We start from the raw sequence: 17471 nt of genomic DNA, 5'->3' as shown, positions 1-17471 counted from the left end.
GTCGGGGAGCGACAGAGCGTGCTGAAAAACGGTGCTTTTCGCCCCTCACAATACCCGCCGTAATCCGACGGTTGTTGTTGAACCCGCGGGGGGGGGCGGGGTAGACCCCTCGGAACTCTTTTTTTTTGTTCAGTCAACCTTCCCACACAATTTTGTATATATATTTTTGCTGTGTTTGTCCTTGGCGACAGAGGGTTGCACCTCGGCGTGTGGCGTCAGGGAGGGCTCTAGTAACCACTCCGTGGGAAGCCGAGGGTCTGGAGCCCGTCCTCGGGTCCGGGTCCGGGTCCGGGCGCTCGGTGTCGACGGGGGCAGATTAGCGCTGGCCCTGTGTCACAGGGGCTTGCGGCTGTGATGACGGTCTGTCCAGCTCACTACAAAGGACGTGGGTGATTCAACGAAGGCACGCCTCCCGCTCTGGTGCCTCTGCTGTGTCGGCGCTACGGCGATGCTGGGCCTAGTCCTGGATTATGCGTGCGTTGTGTTGTACCCTGTGCAGTTGCACTGGGCTGAGGAGGGGGGGGGCGCCACGCGGCGCTAGCTGGTGCGGCACATTGACAGGCCCTCGATAGGAGTCTGGATGCGGCAGTGGCCGCATATCACCCCTCTCTTCGCCCTCCCCCCCCCCCTCCCCCCCTGTGGGGCCAATCCGCGCGACAGACGCAACGCTTCATGCCCTCTGGAACGACGCTTGTCGCACTCCGCCTGGATGAGGACGTGCACTATCACTCGAGCCTCGCGGACACCGAGTGTGCGTCGCGTTTCCAGAGAAGGGACGATGAGAAACTTGAAGAGGCTGTTATTCATGTGGGTGTACTCGATTGTAGAACGACTTCTCCTAAAGGACCGAAGGTCAGCCGTGGTGCAGCGGCCGTGGCGGCGGTCCTTCCAGGAGTATGTGATTGATGGTTTCCCTCTGTCCTCATTCCTCGTGCAGCCCATGTCACTCGAATTCGCCCTTGAGTGAATTCTGTGCGCTGCAATGTGGTTTCCTTGAGCGAACGTATTTGCAGCGCAACGAATGTTGTAAAACACACGAATGAAAAAAGAGTCAAGTTTTCTTTTTTTTTTGTATCTGTGTTTCCCTAGTGCGTGTGTGTGTGTGTGTGCTTGCTGTGCTGGCGGGCTTCAATACGCGGCTTTGTCTACATCTCTGAGGTGTTTCAGGACGGCCCCTTTTTTATGTGAGAATAACGCGACGTTGGTGGGAAGTTGGGGGTTTCAATTTTTTTTTGGCCTTTCGCTTCATCCGCACTCAATTTCCATGATTTTCACACACAAAAAACGGCTCGCTCGCACAGGAAGCGGGGGAAACCGTTGCGCTCGGTGTGGTTGGGCATATATATATGTGTATATGCATACATGTATTCCATCTGCGTAGATACGCGGAACAAAAAGAGAAGTGAATGTGGTTAGTGGAGGGGTCGGGGATCTCACCCCCCCCCCCATTTATTCGAGTTTCTTTTTTTTCCGTGACACGAAGTCCATGGGCGAATTTGAGGTGTATGTATTACTGTACTGTTGCAGAGTTCTCTTTTCGGTGGCGCGCATGTGATTTTTTTCCTGTTTGTGTTTCAATGCGGTGTAGAGCTGAGGGTCTGCGAAGGTGTCGGGAGTTGCGGATGGCACCATGTTTGATTCGCATCGCGGTTCTATAAATATTTTCGTTCCCCCCCCCTCTCCCTTACCTCTGCCCCCTATGATGTTGCTCGGTGCACTGTCCCCTCCTCTGATTTAGCGGTTTTCGTTCCTTTGCTTCTTTTTGTCTGCACATGTTAGCACCGTACGGCGATGGATGCAGCATCGCTTTACTTGTCAGTTTTCTCTCATGTTTCGACACGCACACACGCACACACACAGATCGGCTACTAGACCCCTTCTCGGACACCGTACGGTGGGGTGAGTTGCTGCCGTTGTCAGGGAGCAACAATCTCCACCAAAATAAATGGAAAAGCGTATCAGTCTGCCAAGTACGTCGTTGACGGCTCTCTTTCATGTGTACATTCTTCTCTTTTCTTCTCGATGTCTTCCTTTTTTGTTTTGCCTAGCGGCGTCACCGCCAACGATCACATCGATGTTATCATTGCAATCCTTCTGACGTAGATGTAAAGGGGAGGTACCTGGATAAATACACATATATACACATATGCGTGTATATGTGTATTTTGTAGTATTTAGCACCACACATAAAGTCTGATCATCTGTACTGATCTTCAAACTTCATGACAATCGGCGTGCTGGTCAATTCTCGCAAGCGCTGCTTTCTGAGGCTAGCCAGCTTTTTTTTTCCATTCCCTGACAGGTAGAGCCCACTCTTTTGAATACGACCTGAGGCGGTGTTTCTTTCTCCACAAATACATCGAAAAGAATTTTGAGTCACAGATAACACAAACGCGCGAGTCCTCTCGGCGCTCGTGTGAATTTTCTGGTACGCTGGGGTGTATTTTGCTCTTCTTGTTTTCCAGTCAACACGCCTTTTACGTGTAGCGCCTTCTGTGTCAGTGTCACCCCTTTATCACCACCAGCGAGGGGGGGGGGGAGGGAGGGAGGGGGCAAAGATGACGTCTTCGTGGGCATCGATGCACGATTTGCGTGCCTCGATAGCCGACAGCGGAGAGGCTAACAGGCAAATGGTGCTCCTTCACGTCGATAACACTCTGCTCGCGATGCGCACGGAGAACGCGCTTCATCATCGTAGCGGACTGCTGAGCGAGAAGGACGGCGGCCAGCACCCTGGTGCCGGGGAGCTGCTGGAGCTTCGGCGGCGTCTTTTTGGTGGTGCTGTACCCGTTTCTGGCCCCGCGTCGTGTTCATCTCAGGTGCGATCTGCACCGCAGCGGAAAGCGACGCCTAGCGGCACCGTCTCCGCCGAAGCACTGCCGGACTACGTGCCACGTGAAGTGGAGAATGACCACACGGCTCACTGTGAAGTGAATGAGATGTCGATTTTGAGCGCCTTTGCAAGCGTTTGTCGCCGTCCGAACATCTCGTCGGTTGTCACTGGTGTCGCTCTCACCGCATTGGTAGACATCTTGGAGCTGCCATGTTCTTTTGTGTCAGTGGACGGCATTCACACGGCGATCGAGGCCGCCTCCGAAACGCGTGCTGAGGTCCACGATAATGCCTCACATGAGGTGTTACTCTCTCGCATATTCAGCGTATACGTCGCTGCGTTGAATCACCCCGCAGCGGTAATGGTGGACGGCGATGTGCACGTGCGGGCTCTCGGCCGCATGATGGTGCTGGCCACGCACACCGGGTCGAGTCAACTGCTGAAGCGCTCTGTGGAGAAAAGCATGCGCTATATCGTCACAACTTTGTTTCGGCGTTTGCTGTATTTGTCAGCAGACGAGGCTGCTCACAAGGCGGTAGTGGAAGCGGGTGTGACGGTGTTGAGGTTCATAAGCCGCCTCATCAGCGGTGAAGTCGCCTCCTTCGACAACGACGGCTGTGAGATGGGTCTGGCGGTGGCCCTGCGCAACAGCGAGGGATCGGCGAGCATGTTATCGAACAGTGGAAGCAGTGACGAAAGAATTTTCTCCATGGAGAAGACAATCGCACCGATTCAACTGGAGGGGCTTACGCTGGCGCAGGATTGCCTGCTGCTGCTGTGCTCCTCTAGTCGCCCCTTCTCTGCGCCGCTGCTCGAGGTTCTGAGGAACCAGCTTTGCCGCGCGCTCTTGATTGCCGGCGTCAACACGACGCAATCCATCGTGCTGGCCCAGACCCTGCGTACTGTCCACCTTGTCATCCAGCGCTTCTCGGAGGACTTGGTACCACAGATATACAATTTTATTCGTGTACTGCATATCAACCCACTGGAGGCGCTTGCAAACGAGCTTACTGACGTAGGTTTGGGCCAGGCGGGGTCGCCGGTGGTCCGTGGTGGTTCTCCGAGCCTTGTCGCGTCCCCAACCACTCCTATTGCCGCCCCTTCCTTAGGTGGTGTTAGCTTTGGTCGCGTCTCTGCGAAGCAGCTGCAGAGAAAGCAGGAGCGACGTGAGATTATTCTCGACAGTCTAGCAGAGTTTTGCAGCGATCCGCGCTTCTGCACTTTCTGCTTCATCCACTACGACCTTTCGTGGCGGTACGCCTCGTTGCTGCCGCAGATTTCCCAGGTCCTGGCAAATCATGCCTACCCCGTTTTTCCCCATAATCCGGATGAGACGGCGACAGTGCCGTGGACGCAGCGGCGTGGTGCCATGGCAAATGGCTCAAAGGTAGCCGCCCAGCGACGTCAGAGGACTGCTGCTGCTGCTGCTGCTGCCGCGGATCACCGAAGAGACAGACGCCAACAGCGCTTGTCTGCGGCTGGGCGTCTGCTGGGTAGCTCCCAACGAACGGCATTCGATGCAACGACGTCCATGGTGTCCAGCATCGCGCTGCGAGCCATCGCAGCAGGAGCGTCGCCGTCAACGTTTGAGGAGTCCGGTGCCCCCATAAGTCCAGGCACCACTTCTTCCCTTGATAGTGAGCTGCGCCGCCTCATCCGGCACGGTCAAGGGGAGAAGGATAAGTTGAACCAATTCGCCGCCCTCTTCAAGGAATCTCCAACGAAAAAGGGCATACCGTTCCTGCTCGAGCATGCCATACGCGTGCCTGCAGGCACAGAGGAGGAGAGCTCCTTGAGGTACTCCACAAAGCTGATACTGGCGGAGCCCGCCGGTGGGCGGGAGATTGGCGAGGCTCTCTATCGTCTTAGCATTGTGTTGAACAAGCGCGTGCTTGGCGACTACATTGGTGAGCAGGGTCGAAACAATGCGGAGGGGGACGCACATGCAGAGGATCCAACGAAGCCGGCCACGTTCTTTTCTGTTCGATTTTTCGAGGAGCAGCTGGCCGGCTTCATCCACCAATTTGAGTTCCACAACAAGCCGCTACTAGAGGCCATTCGCGAAATGGTTTATCTACTCTGTCTGCCCGGCGAGTCGCAGAAGATCGACCGAGTGATGGAGGCGTTTGCGAAGCACTGGTACCAGCACAACGTGACCTTTTGCGGGGAGGGCACGGTGGTTAAGGACGAGTCGATCAATCCTTTTCACAGTCAGTCTGGTGCCTTCGTGCTCTCCTTTGCCATCATCATGCTCAACACGGATCAGCACTCCGGAAAGGTTGCGCAGCAGATGAAAAGAGAAGATTTTATAAAAATGAACCGCGGCATCGACGACGGTCAAGACGTGGCGGCGGCCTACCTCGGTACCGTGTATGATGATGTTCGACAGCACGAGGTTGTTATGGCGGACATGATGGATCGCGGCTTCGCGAACGACACGACGTGGAAACTCGAGATGCGCCCGTGCGTGAACTTCGTGCTCCACGCGCTGAGCGAAAATGTGACAGCTGAGGAGGCCGACGTCGTGAGAACATTGGCGAACATGTCCTCTCATGAGCCCGGCGTTTCTACCGCCACCGCCACCACCAAGAGTGTCGTTCTTCACACCCTCAATCCATTTCTTTTTGAGTCTACCTGGAAGCGCAGCTTGCTCGTGTTCGACGGCATGTTTCAGTTCGCTGCCAACGAGGTGTCGCTCTCGACTGTGGCGACTGGCCCCACTCTCGCGCAGGCCATCGAGGAGGCGCAGCAGCTGTTGCCGACTGAGATGGCAGCTCTGTTATCCAGCCTACGTGGTGTTTGCATTCTGGCACGCGCCGCCAACGCACTTGGCTTGCCTGCAGTCGCTGACCAGTGCTTTATGGGGCTTCTAAAGTACGTTGTGCTGAACGACTTGGCAAATGCTGAGGAGGAGGTACGCACTCTGTACCGCAGCGTGCCCAAACTGCTGTGTATGCGCGAGGTTTTCGCGCTGTTTGTGGACATCTACCGAGGCCTTGGGGATAGCTGGCTGCCAATGTCGCGCTTGATGCTGGATATGCACCTGATGGGGCTTTTGGTTGTGCCAGCGCACGGCCTGGCAAAGGACCAGCAGAAGCCCTGTGAGGCAGGTGATAGGGACACCGGCGCGGCGGGAGGTAGCGGAGCTGACGCTTCATTCTCGCTACCCGTAGATCTGCTTCATGTACTTCTGCAGGACCCCGGGATCTGCGCAAATGTCTTCGCACCCCTCACTGCCGCCGCCGCTGCTGGCAAAAACGAAACGGAGCTGCAAGTCTCGAGCGAGCGCAGTTGGTTCTCTTCTCTGTTTGGGGGCAACGACTCTTCGCGTGTTTCGACCGCCGATCTGTCTAAACTGAGGGATGCGCAAGGGCGAATAGCGAGCTGCGTCCCAAGCATGTACCAACTCTTGGCAATCCTGCAGCGAGTGGCTTCAGACCCGTGCGCGGGCGTCCAGTGCGTGGGCAGCCTCTCTGCCGCTTCTAGCATTGGGGAAGATGCTGCTGAAGATAGTGGAACAGGTGGCGCTCTTGTGTCAGGGAGAGGGGAGGACAGGAAGGGGCATGGGCAACCCGGCGGCCTGGACGAGGCCTCCGCCTACGCCGCGTCGTACGAGCTGGTTTTCATCTGTGCTGTAATGAGTGCCGCTTCGACACCGTCACTACTTCTGCTCGAGCACTTTACCCCGCTCGCGAACCGTCTTAGCCGTCTTCTACGGGAGGTGGATGTGTATCTGGGCGATACCCGCGCGAGCGACGGTATGCGGTCGTACTGGTGCACCATTGGGAATCGCGTTGTGTGCGCTGCACTGCAGCTCGCGGAGACGCACTTGCGCAGCGAGCGCGGCTCCATTGTGATAAAACAGCTCTGGGCGTGCTGGATGCGTGTGACTTCTTCGGTCTTTGCTGTCGTGGTGGCTAAACCCCTCGCATCGTTCCTCTACAACCAAGTCGTCTCGGTGGGTAAAACAGAGTTGGGCGCTGGGCCTGAAGAAGAGGGTAAGGGTGAAATGCCGCCCTGGCCGTTTCGCTGCGAAGCACTGCTACTCCTTGAACCATTCGCAGCCCATGCCACCGCCGTCTCCGATGTGATTGTACAGCGCCAAATCGCTTCTTTTCTTTCGAACGTGGTGCAGCAGTGCCGCTACAGTGTCGTTGAGGACACCGAGGCCGTCGTGTCGCTCTGTCTTTCATTCAGTGTTTGGCAGCGACACGGTCGCGCCGCTGGGATGAGCTCGGAGGTTGGCGACTCCACAGAGAGAGGTGCGATGACACATGCGCATGCGAAGTGTAGCGCTGGTGCTGCTGCGCCATCTCTCCCAAGCGAAACCACCATGGCAGAGGTCCTTAGCCTCTGCGGACGGAACGCGCTTCTGAAGAATGCCGACAAAGCCACTGGTGAGGTTGGGGCGGAGGCGGGTGAATGGTGTAGTCTTTGGGTGTATGTGCTTCGAAGTCTGGGCGCGCTGGCCCTTTGCAGTCCGGATTCGCGTGACGGCAGCGAGGCAATCTTTTGCCTGCAGCGTGCTTTGCTCGACTCGGAGGCGCACGAATTGCCCCCCTCCGCGGTAGCGGCCGTTTACAAGGACATCCTCATCCCTCTTACAGAGCGTCTGTGCGCACCGAAGGCGCAAGTGCAGACTGGCCTGCGGTGGACCAGGGTGAGTAAAACGGGCTCGTGTGATCAGAATGATACGGCCCTGACGGTCAGTCCAGATGCTTCGGGCAGTCCGTCTAACTCGCATCCGTTGCCGGCGTCGTCAGAGAGGATTGGGCACAGTGAGGTCATGGGTTTTCTGACTGGCCTCCTCCTTACATCGCGACCGCATCAACCATCGACTCTTGTCTCCACTGAGGTGAAATGCAGGCTGCTGAGCTTGGTTCCCAAGGTTCTTCTACGCTACACTGCGGCACTGACGACACAGGTGGATTTGTTGGTGTATTTGTGGGAGCAGGCTCTAGGCACCTTGTACGCCGTGTACAGTGCTTACCCGATCGCGGAGGATCCCGCCGGACACGACACAGGCGGTGGCGGCGGTGGCGGCGGCAGTGCCCTCCATGAAGAGGCTATGCTGATACAGGAGGCGGTTGAGGAGACGGTGAAGAATATGGTCTACGTGGTCGCCGCCACCTGGAATGAAGCATCGTCAAGCCAAGTAGATGCTTCCTTCGGTGCTGAGTGCATGGAGGCAGCGGCGTTTTGGGCAGTGATTGTGCGCCTCGTGAAGCCTTTTGCCTTTTCGGCTCCCTTGATCGATTTCATGGTTCAGGGTGGTCTTGTGCAGATGGAGACCGGCTCTGATGCTGAGGCCACCCGGGGCGCTGTGGCACCGGCTAGTTGAGCTCCATTCTTTCAGTCTCGTGTGCGTCTTGCCTTTCACATGGGTGGAAGGTGAGGACATACGAGTTTGCCGGTGTCGGGGCACGTGCGAGTGAATTGGTTCTGGGGTAGGGCGGAGGGGAGAGGGGTGGGTGGGGTAGGGTGTAGGGGGGGGGGTTGTGAGCATTGTGAGGCGCACGAGCAAAGCACAGGGGATGCCGCGATCCGGAAATTTGGGCGAAGCAGGACCACCCGAGGTGCGAACGTGTGGAGGCCAACTCCCTTTCGTCTTCCATTCATCACCCTCCCTCTCCCCCCGCTTCTGTACTTCACCGTGCGTAGTACTCGTGAAACACTAAAAGGAACCAGGTAGACTGGGGGATGTCTGGAGGTGTTTGTGCGTGTGGTTGGCAAGCGCCACTCTCTTACCTGTTTTATACACCGGTTGCTTTTGTTTTCGAGCCGCTCGTGCGCGCGATGGCGCTTTCGTTTTGTCAGCTCCTTTCTATTCGGGGCGATGTTACTTGCAATTGTTGCATCATGTCTGCCTCAATGTGGCATCTCACCGTGGATACACGTTCATGGACAGCTCCTCAAAACTTGTTGTGTCATGGCGCCTCGATTCGTGGAAGGTCAAGCAAACAGACACACACAAAAAAAATGTGCCGACTCCTGCGTTTTGGACTTTTTTCAATTTTTTGTTTCGTGTCTCCTTCCCCCTTCCCCTATCTCATATATTTATTTATATGTATGCGTATTTGGTGGGCTTTGCGGGTTTTTTTTCCATATTTAGTATCCATTTTTTTTCTACTGCGCTCCCCCTTTACAAAAAAAAAATCGGCCAATGCATGTTTCATAGCGTTGGAATCATAAGATGAGGGGAGAGGCTGTATAGAGGTACACAAAGTGCGTCTCTGGTTATGATAACATAGTGGAAAAAAGAAACAAAACAGAAACGGTGGTGGTGGTGGTGGAGAGGATTCGCTAGTTACGGCGTGTCTTCTATTCCAATGACAATGTTTCCTAGTCGGTTGTGTCGTGGCGTCACACTAGCGGAAGGAATGTACACACGAAAAGAACACACACACACACACACATATATATATATATATACAGCCCAAATGCCTCGACAATGCGCCTTCTTCGAGTTCAATTCAATCAGAGTTGCATCTAAAGGAAGAGTAATACGCAGCAACACCCCCTAAAAGAGGAGAAAACATCTATATGTTCAGCTAAAGACACAGGCATCTCTCTGTCTGTCTGTCTTGCGTCATCGCGCTTTCTCTGAGTGCTCTTAGCTACTACTCTCTTTTTTCTTTTTTCACTTCTTTTTTTCTCTCAACAAAAATGTTCGTGATGGCCCTGCCACACGCCACGCTCATCTCTTTGTTTTGTTTTCTGTATTTTCGTCTCTTCCCGTCGTTCTCCCTCTGCCACCGTTCAGCGGCCGAGTGGTCAAAGGAACAAAGCAGACAGAGAGCGCACAAGAGGGGAGGGGAGGGGGGAAGGACACACCTGTACGGACCGAGGGATAAGCAGAAGTCCAACCCAGACACACACACACAAAGGAAAACCCACACGTAGTAGTATTCACTTTTCATTTGCTCATTCGGTCCTTAATATCCTTCTCGTCTCTCACGTGTATGCTGTGGCAGATGAGGGATCGAGTCTGACATTTTGGTCGCCTTTCTCATTTTTTCCCCCAAAGTTTCGTCTCCCTTTTCTGGCTCACACGTTTCACGTCGCGACGGCGCACGAGCTGCAACCGAACGTTCATTTCTTTTGTTCTGTCTGCCTTCCTGTCCGTTTATTTTTTCCCTTCTTCGCCGTGTTCTTCTCCCCTCTTTTTTTTTGTCGTGGTTGTCAACGGGTAGATATACAACTATATATGTGAATTTTTACGTGTCACTATACGCACGTACGTATTGTTTTCTTGCTTCCTTCCTTTATTATTATTATTATTCTGCAGCGTGCACACGTACCGGTCTCTGTAACACCCTTTCCTGGTGCGTTGGGGGAGGGAGCGGAGTCGTGTGTGGGGTGGGTGGGTGGGTGGCTTTACTTGCACTGCCGCTTACGTACTGTTTTCACACACACACACACACACACACACAGATATATATGAGTCCTGGCGCGTAGTGGTTATTCAACACTGCACCCTTGCTAGTAAACGCGGACGTCACGGATGGGGGAGAGGGAGGGGGGGAAGGAGGGGAAACATGTCATACCGTATTGATGAAAAGCCGGTACCGAAGTCTTCCTTCGCTACCCCCGGAGAGTCGTATCGTATTCTTGCCTCTAGTGCTTCTCTTCGGAAGCACCTCACCGATAGCTACTGGTGCGATGCGATGGAGCAGGTGTGTGCCGGCAAGCTTGAGGGCGTCGCTGTGCGCTACACGGGCGAGAATCTTGTACTGCTTCAGTTCCGCCCCACCAACCTTTCACCTGCCGGGTATCGATACCCCCTCTTCATGTCTATCCCAATTGATTTTTTGGTGCCAGTGGCGGAGAGAGCGTTGCACATCCCCTCATCATCTGATCTCCAAGTCAGCTTCGGTACTGCGACGACAAGCAGCTTTCTGTCCGGATCGAGTAGTGAAGGGCGCTTCCCGGCAAACGGGTTGACAATGCCGAGGCTGTGTGTTGTGTGCGGTCGTTTTAACATTCCTGGCATGATTCACCGCCGACACGGTTGGAAGTGTAAGGAGTGCAAAGGGAAGAAGTCTGAGGAGCGTCTGCGGCTGGAGTCGCAGAAACTCTGCAAACGCACCAAGGCAGCCACATAAATGCACTTTTGTGATTCGGATACGCATCGATTTGCTGCGCGGTATCCCCTACTCCACCTGCTGCTTCCCTGAACCAATTTCAACTCCCTGACACCGGGGGACAACACCCCCCCCTTTATAAAGCAGAAAAAATGTGATAGGTGTCGCCTCAGGTACATTGGTTGCCTCATCTTTTTTTTTTTGTCAACTGGAGGTCCGTGAATGCATTCTCGCTTATGTGCTTGGCGCCTGTGTGTGTGCTGACAAACACCGGATCACACACACACACACACACACACACACACACACAAAGAGATTTTTGCCCCCTCTTGCTCACTTCTGACCTGCTTTGATGCGCTTTGTAGCACAATGGTCGAATGTATAATATCGACGTATATTTTGTTCGTTCTTTTCCTCTTTTCAAATTACGGAATGAGGAACGCGCATATTTTTAGTTGCACATATCTGGACGACTGAGTGCGCTGTTAACGCACGTTTCTGTCTCTCTGTGTGTCTGTACGGGCAAATATGTAACGTGTGAGGCGACTGCGAATGAGCGCTTCTTTTGTCTCGCGCTATTATGTGTCAGGAAACTTGGGTTGGCTCACGGAGCATTTTTGTGGATGCTGCTCTCCGCAGCCTGTGAATATGGCTCACGTGTGTCTGTGATGCTGTCTGTGTGTTGGGCGTTTGCGTCAGGGGGTCAAATCAACAACAACAAAAAAACGAAATGGCGGAATAGATCAACGCCAGGATAAAGTCAAAGGGGGGGGGATCGGAAGAGATGGATAGTGGGCGGCATAGCTCACGGCATTGCAGCCCGTCATTCATGAGACGGTTTGCCTTCTCCCCTTGCTGCTTTCCTCCTCGGCACACTGCCCTTGGCATGCGGCCCTGAGGTGGAGAGAGAGAGACACCATTTTTCAGTCTGCTTGCCATGATCTGAAAGGTGTCTGTATTCGCTGACGATGCAAAGGAGCTCGAGAAAAGAGCTGCACCGATTGCCTTTCCTGCCTACCGGGTGTCGTCGATGGCTCTAAAAACGCTTCCTATTCTTTCTTTCGCCCCTCCCTCTTCCCACTCTTTTCCATTTGTTTTTCTGCACGTCCGTCCATTCTGCACTCGGCACGCCTTTCTCCTCTGTTGGCCCTGGCTCTCACGCAACTGGGGTTCCAATGGAAATTTTCATCTCTCGGCGTTTGTGTCTTCTCATGACCGAGTGAACTCTCATTCACTTTCTTTTGAATTTTATTTTGGCGTTTCACCGAAAAGCTACTTGTGTTCGCGCGAATCTGTCTCTTTCCCGCTACGGCGGCGTTTCTAGCAAAGAGCAGGTTATTTGTTTTTGTTTTCCTAACACCACCTCGTGGACAAAGGAGAGGGGAGAGGGGGTGAAAGAATTCTTCGGGCCGTTTTCTCGCCTCCATCACCTGTCTATCAAAGATACAGCCTCCTTTCGGTGTGTCTGTGTTGGTGGGGTGCGCGTGCGTTTTTGCTCGTGTTTCGCACGCGCTCTCCTTGTCACTTTTTTCACTTCCCAGTACCGGATCGCTGCATCGGAACTTATTCGCTGGTCTCTCAGACTTGCATCATCTCTCTTTCTTCCTTTTTTTTTACTGCGCAATCCTCCTGCATCTTAGACGCGCTGACTTCTGTGGGTGACAACAGTCGCTTTGCCCCCCCCCCCTCCCCCCTCGAATTTCGGCTTGCCCTTACTCCCTTGTGCTGTGCGCCCTGTTGATAGCGTTCCTGCAGCGATTACGTCTCCATACCCCTCACTCGCCCATACAAGCATATATCACTATACACATATATATTTTGTTGTTCTCCCCCAGACGTTTCACTCTCCTGTCCACACACACACACACACACACACACACACACACACACACACACACACGCGAATCGCCCATCATTGTCCTCCCGCGTCGGAGGACTGTCACTTTTTTTTTCGTGTGCTCTTGTTTGTGTCTGGCTTGTGATTCCGGGGCGCAACTTAGCCCTTTTCTCTCTCTCCCCCCAACCCGGTCTTGGCCCGTACTTTCGCTGTGTTGATTTTCGTGTCGTTTTGCCACGGCGTACTGGCTGTTCCGTCTTTTTTCCGTCTCGCAGGATTCGATTGTCACCAGTCTCTAATCGTCTCGGCTGCCTGCGCTGCGCTCTTTCGATTTGTGCTCTCTCTCTCTCCCTCTCCCTCTCCCTCTCCCTCTCCTTCCCCCTCCCGCGTGTCTGCTCGCACTGGCAAAGTCGTAAAGTGTTGGCAGCTTACAACTGCATACGCAGTTTTTTCTCTCTTTCGTCACGCATCGTGCGGACTTGGACAGCCGTTGTATTCTCGCGTGAGGTTTACAGGCCCCACACCCATTCTTTTTTTCTCCTCCCCCCCTATCACAAAGTGCGAAGTCGAAGACGTGGGGAGGAAGCACTTGGTGGGCATCAGACACCCCCTCCCCTCAGTGTCGTAGACGTCCATAGATCAAAAAAAAAGGCGACTGTCAGAGAATACAGGCCAACTTTACTTACGAGTCAGTGGTGTACGCTCACATTTCTCCTGCCCCGTGTACACGCCTCCATCATTCACAGAGAAAACAGTATACAAACGGCATCGGCAAAACCGTGCCTGCACGTATTGTAGTTATTTGCACGAGAGCCCACCCGTCGATCTTCACAAGCAAACCAGGCAAAGAGGCAAGAGGGCATCACGCGCTTCTGTACAGTGCCACACCCGTATTATCCTTTTTTACTTCAACTTCCCCCCCCCCCCCCCCCCTCCACCCGTGCCACAAACACGCGGGCAATGAGCACTGCGCCTGGAATGGAGCCGGAGGTGGTCTCTTCGTCGGCCTCCTCCTCCTTCATCTTGGAGGAGGCACCCAGCGGCTTGCGCGGTGTGGACGCTGGTGAGGCGAATAGCTCACCGGAGATGTCGCTGTCCACAACGGTCCCCAAGACTAGCAGCCCGGCAGGGCCGAATAATCTCAGCGTCAACAGGATCAGCAGCGTACAATCTGCTGTGACAGAAAAACTACGCTCCGGAATCCCCGGCAATCGCGGCGGCACTAGCGCGGCATCTCGATTCATTGACCCGAAAGATGAAAACGGCTTCGCCGCTTTGAGTCGCCGCCCGGCCGTCGCCGGTGCCGTCACGCCAGCACCGTCGCAGCAACATCCGAGTCCCGCGTCCACTGCGCCTCCACACACCCACAACGGAGGCGCGGCTAGCAGCGGCCACGTGACGCGTACGCTGGCCAACACGAGCGGTGCGCCCGCCAACGAGGAGCATCCAGCAGTAATCGAGTTTTCCAAGAGCCTGTCCGACAAGTACCTCAAGTGCGTTTTGTGCGCCAAGGTAGCAGTTGATGTGGTGCTCATAGGGGCACAGGTCTCCCTAGCGTGTCGCCGTTGCGCCTTGGTCTTGCCAGGGACCCAAGTCACAGAGCTACCGCGGCCGCTGCGAGAGGTTATGCGAGCCGTGAAGGCTGCTGCGGGAATGCCTGAGCCTAACAACAACTCGATGGCTGATCGTCGCATTTTGCGTGCGAAGCGACCCAGCCAGGTCGCCGCTGCGACTCCCAGCAGCGCAGTGCTGGGTGCGAAAGAGGAGCGTGAAGCTGCCACTTCGCGCAGTGTGCAGGATTCTACGGAAAGCGCAGTAGCGATGCAGACTGTTTTAGGGGAACTGACGGAGGCCGAGACAGCCGAACGCCAACAAATCATCGGGGCGGAAACCGCAAAACGCTCTGAGATGTTGACTCGAAAAAACGTGGCAGGCTCTACGCGACCCGCCCCATCAGCGGCAGCCGCGAATCCAAAAAGTGCCACTAGCCGCGATTACAAGTCGCAGGGAGATAACAAATACGAAAAAGCGGAGTACACGGCTGCTTTGGAGCTCTACACCAAGGCGATCAAACTGAACACCGTGGATCATCAGTCCAACTTCAAGTTCCTTTACGGTAACCGTAGTGCTGCCCACTTCATGGCGAAGCGATACAATGAGTGTATTGAGGACTGTCTGGAGGTAGTACGACTGGACCCGAGCAATGTGAAGATGCTGTCGCGCGCCGCTCGGTCTGCCTGTACGATGGGCGATTTGAAGCGTGCCGTGGAGATCATGGAAAGTACACCGGAGGGTCGTATGACTGGCGATATGGAGGCAGAGCTTGCCCGGTATAGAGGCGGACTGGAGGCGTATCGTCACGCCGAGCGTTGCTTCGGCACCCCTGAAGGCGACGAGCAGTACCGGATGCTGGTTGCCCAGTTCAGCGATGCTGTGCCGTTCCGCATCCGGAGTGCCGAGTCGTTACGCTCCGAAAACCAATACATGCGTGCAGCGGAGGTCCTGGAGGCACTCTCAGACTCCACACGCACCCCAACAGTCTGCCGAATTATGAGCGAGTGCCTCTACCTCTCCGGGTTCGAGTATTTTGAGCGAGCGCGGAAGGCTATCCTGGACGCGGCGCAGCTGGATGACGCCTGCAACACACTGCTGAAAAAGATCGATGCCGTTGATGACGGCAAGCAGAAGGGCAACGCGAACTTCAACAAGAAGAATTATGGCCCGGCGGCTGAGTACTACACTGCCGCCATCCAGGCCGCCGCTGACAACGATCAGGTTCTCCGCGTGCTGTACTGCAACCGTGCCGCCGCATATAAAGAGTTGGGCCGCTACCGAGAGGGTGTCGAGGACTGCACGAAGGCGCTCCAGATCGACAAGGAGTTTTACAAAGCGTACGCACGTCGTGCGCGATGCCATGAACACCTTGGCGACTACTTCGCCGCCGTGCGTGACTTCCGGAAGGCAACGGAGTACGACACCACGGATCGCGAGCTGGCCCGAGAGCTGAAAGTAGCCGAGCAGAACCTGGCCAGGGAGGCGGAGAGGGAGAAGGACTTTTACTTTCAATTAGGCGTCCCTCGCACCGCGACGGAGCGAGAGATAAAGCTGAAGTACCGCGAGCTCTCACTAAGATGGCACCCGGACAAGTGCATTGGCCTTGATGATGACGAGCGCGAGCGGGCCGAGCACAAATTCAAGATCATCAGTGAAGCGCACGCCACTTTGGCTGACACACTGAAGAGACGCGAGTATGACGCGAAGCAAGATCGCGAGCGCTTTGCGCGTCCTGGGGCGTTCAACTTTTCCTCCACGTACAGTGGAAGTAGCTCGAACGACTACTACCGCGGTCGTCACCGCACCGGTGGAAACGGATTTTGGTAGAGCCGTACATACGGACGGAGGTTGCCCGCACGCGAGGAGAGGCCGTGCGCGCAGTAGCGCATTTCGCTACTTCCCGTCACTTGACTGTCACTCACATCCACCCGGTAATGATGATCATGATGGCGATCAGTGGAGGAGAATAAAAACATGTAGCTTGTTTCACATTCCTTTTGCTATCGCAGATTTCGTTGCTTCTTCTTTACTTCTTGGCGCCTTCTTTTTCGTTGATCACACGTTTCGTTGTAGCCGCCACCTCTTGCCGCAGTTTCTGTGCCCCCCTCCCCTCCCCCCCCCCTCCCCCCCTCCCACCCCGATTTGTCTGTCCAGCAAGGTGTACGCTTTAGTTTCCCCTCTAGGAGACATTCTGTCTCGGTAGACATCTTCTCCTTGCCGTCTGGACTGGCTGGTTTCATTTCACTACAGGCTCTACGTTAGACCCCGGGGTACCAGACGTGATGGCTGTGGCTTGCTCGTTGTGTCCCCTGTACTACAGCGTTTACACGGGGGGGGGAGGTGTGTGTGTGTGTGTGTGTGTGCACATGTACTTACGCGAGGCAGGGCTTGTGCATCCACAAGCAACGCCAACTTGTAGTTTCTTCTTTTTTTTTTAGGAGGGAAGGGCGTATTTCCCCCCTTTCGTTTTTCTCTTTTTGTGTTTTTCTTTTGTATTTGTTTCTCCGTTTTGTGATTTAGAGAAGACTTGTCTGTGTTTTTTTTTTTCTCTCCCCCCCTTTTTTTTTTCTTCATTTCCATTCATCTGAGGGTGCGCATTACAGTCATTCTGTTTCTCTGTTTTTCCTTTTTTTTGTACACTTTCAAATCTTCTCGGTGTATTTTCAGGTCTAGGTGCTAGCGATGTCTGTGCGTGGAAGGTGGAGTGTGTGGGCGCTGATATGTTTTATTTATCCCCCCTCTTTTTTTTTTCCTGTCGAGTGTTTTATACCTCCCATATTGCGACTGTGTTGCGGGCGGTGGTGGTGGTGGTGGAGGGGGGGGGGAGGGAGAGAGAGAGAATGCAAATTCAGTAAGACATTCCTCTTTTGGGCCTATATATATATATATATATTTATATATTTATCTATATTTATTACTTTCCCCATGGCTTGTTCTGTGCACGCGTGTCTGCAGGTTTGTTTTTGACGTGGCTTCGTTTTCCCTTTCGTGAATGCTCGATTTCGAACCTTTTCGTCTAGTCCTTGTGCCCTACCATCATTTCTTACAGAATTGTCCGCGATTCTTCGACCTGTCTCACACCCCACTTTGTTTTCCTCACCGCCTGCCTTCCCTTCAAAGCTTGGTACACAGCCAGTCTCATTGCCATTGCCATTGCCACTGC

General features: G+C 54.4%; 3 protein-coding genes across 3 annotated transcripts; all 3 read left to right on the top strand.

Annotated features, from left to right (window-relative positions):
• Positions 1-2558: 2558 nt before the first annotated feature.
• Positions 2559-8174, top strand: JKF63_01812 (uncharacterized protein; the record flags this gene model as incomplete). The annotated part of the gene is made up of 1 exon (XM_067897857.1): positions 2559-8174. The coding sequence occupies one exon, from the start codon at positions 2559-2561 to the stop codon at positions 8172-8174; it is 5616 nt and encodes a 1871-aa protein (XP_067754014.1).
• Positions 8175-10371: 2197 nt separating this feature from the next.
• Positions 10372-10938, top strand: JKF63_01811 (uncharacterized protein; the record flags this gene model as incomplete). The annotated part of the gene is made up of 1 exon (XM_067897856.1): positions 10372-10938. One exon carries the CDS (start codon positions 10372-10374, stop codon positions 10936-10938), a length of 567 nt encoding a protein of 188 aa, XP_067754013.1.
• A 2776-nt stretch (positions 10939-13714) lies between these two features.
• JKF63_01810 (uncharacterized protein) lies at positions 13715-16135 on the top strand (the record flags this gene model as incomplete). The annotated part of the gene is made up of 1 exon (XM_067897855.1): positions 13715-16135. One exon carries the CDS (start codon positions 13715-13717, stop codon positions 16133-16135), a length of 2421 nt encoding a protein of 806 aa, XP_067754012.1.
• Between the last annotated feature and the right edge of the window lie 1336 nt (positions 16136-17471).

This window comes from Porcisia hertigi, chromosome 34 (genome assembly GCF_017918235.1).
Source record: "Porcisia hertigi strain C119 chromosome 34, whole genome shotgun sequence".
NCBI classification, from domain to species: Eukaryota; Euglenozoa; class Kinetoplastea; order Trypanosomatida; family Trypanosomatidae; genus Porcisia; species Porcisia hertigi.
This window is presented reverse-complemented; position numbering and strand designations above follow the sequence as displayed.